At 38.2% G+C, this 12,279-nt stretch overlaps 1 protein-coding gene across 1 annotated transcript in view; it reads right to left on the minus strand.

Annotated features, from left to right (window-relative positions):
- LOC123564003 (uncharacterized) overlaps positions 1 to 12,279 on the minus strand; it is a 79,527-nt gene that overhangs the window by 19,699 nt on the left and 47,549 nt on the right. Inside the window, exon 15 of the mRNA XM_045357245.2 lies at positions 448 to 513. Coding sequence (XP_045213180.1) covers positions 448 to 513 — 66 coding nt within the window. The remainder of the gene's footprint in view (positions 1 to 447; positions 514 to 12,279) is intronic.

The raw sequence follows: 12,279 nt of genomic DNA on the forward strand, positions 1-12,279 counted from the left end.
TTGGCAGAATTACAGCCCGGACAAGAATTTACACCAACACACAGACGGACGACAGCACACACGAATGGTGATTTTAATATGCCCACCTTCAGCGGGAATAAAAACAGAACTTGCTGATTAGTGAGACATTACAGAGACTTAAGTTTACATGCAAATGTTGAACTAATACAATGTGTAGAGCAGTTTTGGTGTGTATATAAAGCAGTAATGAAACCATGTGCATGCTACTTCATGTTGTTGAAATATACCATGTTTCATTTGCATTGGAAGACACTTGTTGGCACAGTTGACGGACAGTTCAAGCACTATATGCCTCACAGGTCTTCAACACCTTGGCTATAAAAGGACTATTGATGAACAAATTAATTCACTGAATCACAATACCATTTTCAAATTGATGATCTTGATAAAATAATGCTGACTACTAAATGATATAAACACAGTTACTTGTTTCTCCATTGACCTGTTGATCATTTCAGCCACACCTTGTTCTATCATATTGACTCTACCATCCTGTAAACAAATACTACTCTCATTATTTCATGCTAACACAAACTTCTTTATTAACTTGGCTAGTTTCCTGAAACAGATTATACCAATTTTTAAACATAAAAAATTGGAGTCATGGTTGGCCTCTGCTGGAAATATAACCAGAGAATTCCATCTGTTTACCTGTCTTAAGTTAAAGTATATTTTCGATCCCTCTATATCAATTTCTATAACATTTGCTTTATCAATATTGTATCATACTGATAGGCAGACAGACACATGGTAAACATACTCAACCTAATCAACACTCTCTTGGATTCTAGTTGCAACAACCATCTGGTATATTGATTAAATCTACTTTTGTTTTATTTGTTCTGCAGACAGGTGGGTTGTATTGTAGAGGGGAGTCTTTATTTTATACAGGGGAGTTTATTTTGTTTGTTTTAAAACACTGAAAGGATATGAAATAGCTCCAAATAAACTGAATGTATTAATTACAGTTTGATCTACCTTCCCTGATTTCTCCTTCTACTCAAGAGAATATCTTACATCATTCTAGAGAACTCCATGGCTGGTAAAAGAAACTATTGAAATTTTAAAAAATATCTTAGTTTTGAAATTATCATAAAAAATGATTCTTGTCAGATAATTAGATTCTTTATTACCTCTACAGATATGAGAGCATCATGGCAAAAATATTCAAACAATAACCAATACAAACTAGAACTGTCAGAGGAGTGACGAATAATACCCCCACAATACCGCCAGAAGTATGGCAACCCGCAATTAGATTAAAAGAAAATGCCTGGACAAGCGTAAACTAGAGCTATCACTAAAGGTGATGAATGTACACCCCCCCACCCCTCCACTTACACTGACACAGTACATTGCAATTTGATGCACACAAGACTGCATAATTATGTGGACTGTATGTATATAGACTGTATGTATACAGTATAGTAACAAAAAACAAAGTCCCATAACTATGCAGAATATTTATCTAAAAGAACGTAACATGCACCATGCACAACCAGGGTTGGTACTGATCACTTGTGTGAAGTTTCATTAAATTGTGTGCAACGGTTCAGAAGATTAGGCGCGCACAAAACTGCATATGCAGACTGTATGTACATAGTATGTTAACAAGAAACAAAGTCCCATAACTCTGCAATTTTTGTCGTTGAAATAACCTAACATGCCCCATGCACAACTACTGTTGTTACTGATCACTTGTGTGAAGTTTCATTAAATTGTGTCAAGTGGATGAGGAGAGATGGTGCGCACAAGATTGTGTCTATGTATATAGTACAGTAACAAAAAACAAAGTCCCATAACTCTGCAAATTTTTTTTCTGAAAGAACCTAACATGCCCCATGCACAACTACTGTTGTTACTGATCACTTGTGTGAAGTTTCATTAAATTGTGTCAAGGGGATGAGGAGAGATGGTGTGCACAAGATTGTGTCTACGGACAGACAGACAACCTGAAACCAGTATACCCTCCCTTACAACTTTGTTGTCGGGGGGTACAATGAAACCAGTATACCCTCCCTTACAACTTTGTTGTCGGGGGGTACAAAAATTAGTCGTGGTCATGGAGAGATTTCAACAAAATCCGACCATTAGTTTCAAAGAAAGTGCCTGGACAAGCGTATAAAAAATAGTTGTGGCCATAGTTGATAACTATGTGAAAAATTTGTGGTTTGCAGCCAATGTCAGTCGAACTTGTTCTATATCTGATGATGTTACACCTGTGTATCAATTTTTTTTAAAATCTATCAACCCTTTCATGAGTCAAGAAACCATGAATTTGGCATATTTTAAGTTGGAAAAGGGCCATTCAACGTCAAACGAGCTGTCGAAGGACAGCAATGCTTGACTTTTCAACAGCCTTGACAGTTGAATGAAAACAAGAGGGCCATAATGGCCCTATATATCGCTCACCTGTTATCATTGCACTTAAGGACAAAAAGGTCAAACAACAAAGAGAAGAAATTTAACCAAAAAGAAAAAAAAAATTCTTACAAGGTACAGATATGTAGAAATACACCTAAAAATTGGAGGTACCATCCATGTTGTACCACAGAAAAGTGTTCTCGGTTTTTCCCTCCGGCCAATAATAAAAAAGTTACTAAATAACTATTTATAGTAATATAAAAGGGAAGTAATTAAAAAAGAAATTATTGTAAATGAACAAAAGAAGGATCTGCCAAATAAAAACAAGAGCCCTGCAATGCAACGCAAATGCAGAGCAATATACACACAAAACAAAGTCATATGACCTTTGACCCCTAAGTGTGACTTTAACCTTGAAGTGAGCCATCCGAAACATGCGCTCTGCACGTCGTTTCGATGAGGTGAACATTTGTGTCAGGTTTCTTTGAAATCCTTCAAGGGGTTCAATAGTTACAGAGCAGATGGGAAATTGCTAACCAACAGACAGACAGACAGACGGACACCGAGGCGATAACATAATACGTCCCTTTGGGCGTATAAAAAGGAATCGAGATCTTATGGTGATACAAGTTGTGTGCAAGTTTGGTTAAAATCAAATCATAAATGAAGCTGCTATTGTGCAGACAAGGTCAAAATAACTAATTCTGGCCCTTTCAGGGGCCATAACTCTGGAACCCATTATGGGATCTGGCCGGTTCAAGAAAGGAACAAAGATCTTATGGTGACACAAGTTTTGTGCAAGTTTGATTAAATTCAATCATAAATGAAGCTGCTATTGTGCAGACAAGGTCAAAATAGCTGATTCTGGCCCTTTCAGGGGTCATCACTCTGGAACCCATAATGGAACCAAGATCTTATGGTGATACAAGTTGAGTGCAAGTTTGGTTAAAATAAAATCATAAATGAAGCTGCTATTGTGCAGACAAGGTCAAAATAGCTAATTCTGGCCCTTTCAGGGGCCATAACTTTGGACCCTATAAAGAAATCTGGCCAGTTCAAAAAAGGAACCAAGATCTTATGAAGATATAAGTTGTGTGCAAGTTTGGTAAAAATCTAATCATAAATAAAGCTGCTATTGTGCAGACAATGTCAAAATAGCTAATTTTGGCCCTTTCAGGGGCCATAACTCTGGAACCCATAATGGGATCTGGCCAGCTCAAGAAAAATGAAATCATAAATGAAACCACTATCGTGCAGACTGACAACGGACGAAGGGTGATCACAAAAGCTCACCTTGTCACTATGTGACAGGTGAGCTAATAAAAGTTGAAAAAGGGGAATAATTTTGTAAATTGCAAAACAGGGTTATGGAACCTGTAAAATGCATATCAGTTCACGACAATGGACAATTGTGTGAAGTTTCAATCCATTCCCATTAGTAGGTACATAGATACCAGCTTACATACAAAAACTTAACCAAAAACAGTTAAGTCGAAAAAGGGGCATAATTTTGTAAAAATGCAAAGTAGAGTTATGGAACCTCTGCAATGCATGTCAGATTATGACATTGAACAAGTGTTTGATGTTTCAATCCATTCCCATTAGTGGGTACTGAGATACCAGCTTACATATAAAACCTTAACCAAAAATTTCGAAGTCGAAAAAGGGGCATAATTTTGTAAAAAAGCAAAACAGAGTTAAGGAACCTGTGCAATGTAAGTCAGTTTGTCACAGTGAATAAGTGTGTGAAGTTTCAATCCATTCCCATAAGTGGTTACTGAGATACCAGCTTACATACAAAAACTTAACCAAATCGGGACATGGACGTTGACGCATGAGTGAGTCCAATAACTCTACCTATTCTTTGAATAGTCAAGCTAAAAATGGTGGTTTTTAGGCAAAGTGGAACTTGACCTGTATTTTATGATGTTTCACCCAAGTATCAAAAATTATTTAAATCTGTCAAGCCTTTCATGAGTTATTGTCCAGAAATCATGAGTTTGGCAATTGCGGCCATAACCACATCAAAAATTGGTGGTTTGTAGCCAAAGTCGAACTTGCCCTGTATTTTACCATGTTACACCTGTGTACCAAAAATAAGTTAAATCTGTCAAGCATTTTATGAGTTATTGTCCGGAAACCATGAAAACCAACCGAAAGACAAGCTCACTTCTATATACACCCACCCCAAAACTTTGTTTGTGGTGGTATAATAAGTAATACAACTAGATATACAAAGAGCATAAACATGACAAAATACAGACAAGTACAACTTAGTAGGATAAGATAAGCAACCAATATTATAATGACATAGAATTGTACCGAATAAGCAAATTCTGCGTAAACAAACAATATCAATTACAATACTAAACAAATATAAATACTTAACTTTATATAGTCAATATGGCACAATCTTTCTTAAATTAGGTTTTAACAACATATGGATGGATATCACTCTTCTATTCATGCTTTGTCAGAACGAAATTCAAGGCATAAAAAGGGTAATCAATAAACAACCTTCAACTGAATTCGTAGTCACATTTTTGTATATATATACAAATATATACATACAAATCCCATACAGTCTTTTTCACAAATCCAGTTGTCACTCATATGTACAATACATACCAGTGTATTTCAGTGACTTTTTAAACTAGCATTTTACGACATGCTTCTATCACATCTAATATGATTATATCATTATCGGCACAATATAAACCGGCCAGTAAGTCCATGATCTGACTCAAAGGTGATTTCAATATGAACGTCTTAAAAGAACGTACACTACAGACCGCGAAGTTTTGACCGTAGGCATGAACGGACCGTCTCATTACATTGGAAAAACATATGTATTGTTTGAACTGTCCACAGTAAAATTGCATTTTTTGCACCTCTCCATCTTATTAAATGAGAGCACTTTGTAACTGTAAAGCAGTATATTTTTGCTGACAGATATTTCCTACTAATTGTCCAGAAAATACATGTACCTTTCACATCAAAAATATTCATATACTGTTCAACTGTTATAAGCTGGCACAGGTTCCCCAAAGTGTTTTTCTTGTTCCTGCTGGAAAACGGAGTGCTGTAATACTGACTTCCATGCTCCTATGCTTGGAAAATTTGAGGTGTCTATGTAAACATTCATAAAACTTATAAAATTATATTTTTGCAGGATCTTAAAAATATCTGGCATAAACCCTAAACACTGTCTTTCTGTACAATTGGTATAACGAAATAGCCTTTGTGTAAAAATCTGTTTTGCTAAGTATCTACCTGGTAGCCTACAAAGCTGTCCTAGAAACTGCAGCTTTCATAGTCTATTGTTGTTGTTGTTATGGAATGTAATCCAAGTGAAAACAGAGCTATGTCATTATTTGCATGCAGTGGTACCCTTTGTATATATTTTAGACAAAAACAATGAGCACGTTCGAGAATCAATGTGATAGAATTAGTCATTTAAATCCAAATTTCACAACCATAAAAATTAATGCTTTAGGTTGTACTACTGATTTATATATCTTTGATAGGGTCAGTGGGTTAACGTAGTCTCCATTATTAATCCCGATATTAGTTACGCTAAGTAGAGTTCCCCGAAGCTTAGTGCTAGCGTTGTGAGTGTTATCGTTTAAGAGTGAGTATTTATTAAGTGTTATACCAAGATGCACATATTCGGTATCCACTGTTATTGATTTTGTACCAATTGTTCAAGTTCTAGTAATTTTCTCAAATTCTGTCTTTGACTCGTAAACCACAATGGCACATTTTGTAGTATTATACTCAAAATAGCGAATTTGTTGAGTAACAGTAACCAATATCAATCATTTTATCATGGCTATGTTTTGAAAGTGATACAAGTACTATGTCATCTCCGACAGTAGGCCATGTTATACAAGCAAAATTCGAGTTTTGACTGTTCAAGTTCCAAAATGAGTCCATTGATGTATAGGAGGCAGAGTATAGGAGAGCCCTTCTCACCCTGTCTGGTTCCATACACAACTGTGCATATTTGAGCACAGATTGATAAAACATCTCAAAGTCAAAGGGTTGATTTTACTTTCATGCAATTTGTACACTTAATGACAGAATAACAGTGTCTAAATGTGATTTTATATCACTAACGGCTGCCGAACATGTGCTTTCAACCCCTCATGGAAGTTTGGGTTATCCATTGGTTGTTAGAAATTTTCAAAATAAATTAAGCTTCCATTGTTCAGTTACATCAACAGGGTCCCTGTACAAAATGTTGCTGAACTGAATTGCACAGCCCGCTTTCGTGCCTTTGCCTTTTCGTTTTGAATTGACAATTCGCCAGAAGAGATCGTGATCTATTTCTGCTGATGTGTCAAGTTTGTCATTCTGCATTTCAAGGAATTTTTGTACACTTAGCCTGTGTACTTGCCGAAAAATTTTCTTTGCTTGTTTGTACTCGGAGAATAATAAATTATCATTTTTGGTCTTCCAGCGTTAAGCCATTTTTCAAGACTCTGTTTAATAGTATTAACGACTGATTTTCGTTCCAATATTGTTTCAGAAAAGGTTTAAACTTCCACTTTCTGGTTGATTCTGACGATGCTGAAGTAACAGCTGACACAATCAGTCCATACTGAGTCACTATCAGTGTCATCACTAGATTCGATTTTCTGGTACGAGCTTGTAGCCATTCCTCTGTATTGTTAAGGGTTTTCATATAACAGCTTATTTCATCATTAGTAACCTTACTCCAATGAATACGCGATTCAGATTTAATGTCATCTTTCCTGTCTATTACTAAAGGTAACGAGAGTGAGCAAATTACTGGTTGGTGTCTTGATACATTACGACAATTATCATCAAGTATTGTACATCAATTAACACAATCAATTTTTTCTACAGGCACACAAATGTGGTCTATTGATGTTCAATCTTATTATCATAAGAAAAGTATGAGTGTTTAGCAGAAGTGCAAAGAGACATTGCATCTACTGCTATACAACTGATATCATTTATGAATCTTAAAGTACACATGTCTCTGTAATTCTTAGAATGTTCTTGAATTTTTGCATTAAATAGCACAATAAGAGGACAGTACCATTTTCTAAATACATGCTCCATAAATGATAGAGCTTATTAATATAATCCCTAAATGTCCGTATAGAATAATTGCTGCAAGGCAAACAAGTGAATGAAGTATTGCCATGCAATACAAAGTCCCCTACTGGAAGGCACCTAATTTTCTCTACTGCAGTATAACATAATGAACTGGTATCTGTCAATAATGTATAAACAATATTGTACTATATATACAATATGTTATAACAAAACACTTGGATTAAAATTTGTGCATATAAAAACCTATAGATGTTTTCATATAGCATTTTTTTGGCCGGTTATCGAAAAGGTATCATAGGCTATAAGTTATTTATAGTAAAAGAAAAAAGCAAAACAACTCTATATAAGTCCGCACAAAACTCTTTACCAGGTAGAGATAGGTCAAAATACACCTAACAAGAGCTGTCTCCATAGGATGACACATGCTCCCAATAGCACTTTGAATGAATAGTTATGGCCGATGTTAGAGTTTAGGACATTTGACCTACGGAGCTGGGTCTTGCGCGCGACACGTCATCTTACTGTGTCACACATTCATGGGTAGTTATTTTAAAATCCATGCATGAATGACAATGATATGGACCGGACACGCCCATCAATGCACTATCATGAAAAATGACATTTAATGTCTAAGTGTGACCTTGACCTTTGAGCTACGGACCTGGGTCTTGCGTGCGACACGTCGTCTTATTGTGGTACACATTCATGCCAAGTTATTTGAAAATCCATCCATCGATGACAAAGATATGGACCGGACACGCCCATCAATGCACTATCCTTTAACGTCTAAGTGTGACCTTGACCTTTGAGCTACGGACCTGGGTCTTGCGCGCGACAAGTCGTCTTACTGTGGTACACATTCATGCCAAGTTATTTGAAAATCCATCCATCGATGACAAAGATATGGACCGGACACGCCCATCAATGCACTATCCTTTAATGTCTAAGTGTGACCTTGACCTTTGAGCTACAGACCTGGGTCTTGCGTGCGACATGTCGTCTTACTGTGGTACACATTCATGCCAAGTTATTTGAAAATCCATCCATCGATGACAAAGATATGGACCGGACACGAAAATTGCGGACAGACTGACAGACCGACAGACTGACAGACGGGCAGACGGTTCAAAAACTATATGCCTCCCTTCGGGGGCATAAAAATTGGATGTAACATGCATGTTGTACCACAGAAAACTGGGCTCGATTTGTCCCTACGGCCTGTGATAAGTAAGTTACAATATAAGCTATTTATAGTAACAACAAAGGGACATAATTCTGAACAAGGAGCTGCGTTCAATAAACGTTTGATGCCCCCAGTGGCATCCTTGTCGATAAAAGCAACCTAAGTCCAAAATGAGGTCAAGGTCAAACTGAGGTCAGGTGATGTTTGAAGATGAGGAATGGTTACAGGTTACATTAGTATCAATTTATTGATGCTAGACGAAACGGTCCCATTTGGTTAACTGGCATCCTTGTCGATAGCAACCTAAGTCCAAAATGAGGTCAAGGTCAAACTGAGGTCAGGTGATGTTTGAAGATGAGGAATGGTCACAGGTTTCATCTGTATTAGTATCAATTCATTCTTGTAAGCGGTATTGATGCTAGACGAAACGGTCCCATTTGGTTAACCAAGAGATGGCCCATATAAAGCAACCTAAGTCCAAAATGAGGTCAAGGTCAAGGTCAAACTGAGGTCAGGTGATGTCTGAAGATGAGGAATGGTCACAGGTTACATCTGCATTGGTATCAAGTCATTCTAGTAAGGGGTATTGATGCTAGATAAAACGGTCCCATTTGGTTAACCTTGTACGGATGGACGAACGAACGAACGGACGGACAGGACAATCACTATATGCCTCCCACAACAGTAGATGCCGGGGGCATAAAAACAAGAGTGCCTCATGGTGGTGAACATTTGTGCCAAGTTATATCAAAATCCCTCCATGCATAAAGAAGAAATGCTCCGGACAAAGTCATTCTTGAATTTGGCATTTGACTTCTAAGTGTGACCTTGACCTTAGACCTAGGGACCTGTTTCTTGCACTCAACAATCCATCTCATGGTAGTGAACATTTATGCCAAGTTACATCAAAATCCCTCCATGCATGAAGAAGTGTTCCAGACAAAGTAATTCTTGTATCTGACCTTTGCCTCTATGTGTGACCGTGACCTTCGATCTAGGGACCAGGCTCTTTTTTCGTATGACACTCCGTCTCATAGTGGTGAACATTTGTGCCAAGTAATATTCAAATCCTGTTTTGCATGACAATGTTATACACTGGACAGGAAAAATGTCCCACTGACCTTTGATCTCCAAGTGTGACCTTGACCTTTAAGCTAGGGTTCTGGGTGTTGCGCATGACATGTCGTCTCATCATGGGGAACATTTATGCCAAGTAATATTAAAATCCATTGATGGATGACAGAGTTCCGGACAGGAAAAAAAACCTATTGGCCTTTGACCTCCAACTGTGACCTTGACCTTTGAGCTAGGGGTCCAGGTTTTGCGCATGAACATCCTCTCATCATGGGGAACATTTGTGCCAAGTAATATTAAAATACCTTCATGGATGGCAGAGTTATGGACCGGACACGAAACAGACCCTGTTCATGCCATGTTAACATTTGACTGCCAAGTGTGACCTTGACCTTTGAGCTAGGGGACTGAAAGTTGTGCATGACACATCGTCTTATTATGAGGTACACTTGTGCCAAGTAATATTAAAATCCCTTCATGGATGGCAGAGTTATGGACCAGACAGGAAAAAAGCCCTGTTGACATTTGACCTCAAATTGTGACCTTGACCTTTAAGCTAGGGGTCCGGGTTTTGCGCATGACAAGTTGCCTCATGGGGAACATTTGTGCCAAGTAATATTAAAATCCCTTCATGGATGACAGAGTTATGGACCGGACACGAAATTGCGGTATTGATGCTAGACGAAACGGTCCCATTTGGTTAACCAAGAGATGGCCCATATAAAGCAACCTAAGTCCAAAATGAGGTCAGGTGAAGTCTGAAGATGAGGAATGGTCACAGGTTACATCTGCATTAGTATCAAGTCATTCTAGTAAGGGGTATTGATGCTAGACGAAACGGTCTCATTTGGTTAACCTCGTAGGAACGGACAGGACAATCAGTAGATGCTGGGGGCATAAAAATTGCAATGTCCAAAGAGAGGCATAACCTTGTTAAAATGCTAAATAGAGTTTAAATATCGAACCTGGGCAGTGCATGTCAGATTATCATAGTGAACAAATTGTAAAGTATCCATTTCAACAAGTGGACATTGAGAAACCAGAACACACAACAAGAGCTGTCTTAAGTCTGAAGACAGGGCACTCGACTATTTGACAACTTCTAAGTGGAACAAGGGCCATAACTTGAAAATAAAATCTGTAAAAAGATCGCTTGAAGCACAGAATGCAACCAAAAAAGAACTAGAAAATGCTTTTGTAAAAAAGCGCATGTCTCCCCCAATGCAAAGTCCTATAGGCAAGAAGTCAATAGGGGTCAGGAGCAAAAGTCAGAGAGACACTGATGGTTGGCTGCAATAGGGATCATCTACTTGGCATGTCCAGTCATCCCGCTAAATTTCAACACTCGTGGCCTAGTGGTTCTCAAGTCACTGTTCAGGCTCCTGTGACCCTGACCTTAAATCAAGTGACCTCAAAATAAATAGGGGTCATGTACTCTGCATGTCCAATCATCCTATTAAGTTTCAACATTGAAGGTCAAGTGGTTCTCAAGTTATTTCCAAAAAATGATTTTACATGAACAGGCCACTGTGACCTTGACCTTTAATAGACTGACCCCAAAATCAATAGGGGTCATCTACTCTGCATGTTCAATCATCCTATGAAGTTTCAACATTCTGGATCAAGTGGTCCTCAAGTTATTGATCGGAACTGGTTATCAATGTTAAGGCCCCTGTGACCTTGACCTTTAACGGAGTGACCCCAAAAACAATAAGGGTCATTTACTCTGCATGAACAATCATCCTATGAAGTTTCAACATTCTGGGTCGAGAGGTTCTCAAGTTATTGATTGGAAATGGTTTTCCATGTTCAGGCCCCTGTGGCCTTGACCTTTAACAAAGTGACCCTAAAATCGTTAGGGTTCATCTACTCTGCATGACCAATCATCCTACGAAGTTTCATCATTCTGGGTCAAGTGGTTCTCAAGTTACTGACCGGAAATGGTTTTCAATGTGCGGGTCCCTGTGACCTTGACCTTTCAGAGTGACCCCAAAATCGTTAGGGGTCATCTACTCTTTATGACCAATCATCCTATTGAGCTCAACATTCTGGGTCAAGTGGTTCTCAAGTAACTGACCGGAAATGGTTTTCAATGTTCAGGCCCCTGTGACCTTGACCTTTAATGGAGTGACCCCAAAATCGATAGGGGTCATCTACTTTGCATGTACAATCATCCTATGAAGTTTCAACATTCTGGGTCAAGTGGTTCTCTAGTTATTGATTGGAAATGGTTTTCAATGTTCAGGCCCCTGTGACCTCGACCTTTGACGGAGTGACCCCAAAATCAATAGGGGTCATCTACTCTTCATGACCAATCATCCTATGAAGTTTCAACATTCTGGGTCAAGTGGTTCTCTAGTTATTGATCGGAAGTGGTTTTCAATGTTCAGGCCCCTGTGACCTTGACCTTTGACGGAGTGACCCCAAAATCAATAGGGGTCATCTACTCTTCATGACCAATCATCCTATGAAGTTTCAACATTCTGGGTCAAGTGGTTCTCTAGTTATTGATCAGAAATGGTTTTCAATGTTCAGGCCCCTGTGACCCT

The sequence above is a fragment of the Mercenaria mercenaria genome, chromosome 2 (assembly GCF_021730395.1).
Source record: "Mercenaria mercenaria strain notata chromosome 2, MADL_Memer_1, whole genome shotgun sequence".
Lineage (NCBI taxonomy): Eukaryota > Metazoa > Mollusca > Bivalvia > Venerida > Veneridae > Mercenaria > Mercenaria mercenaria.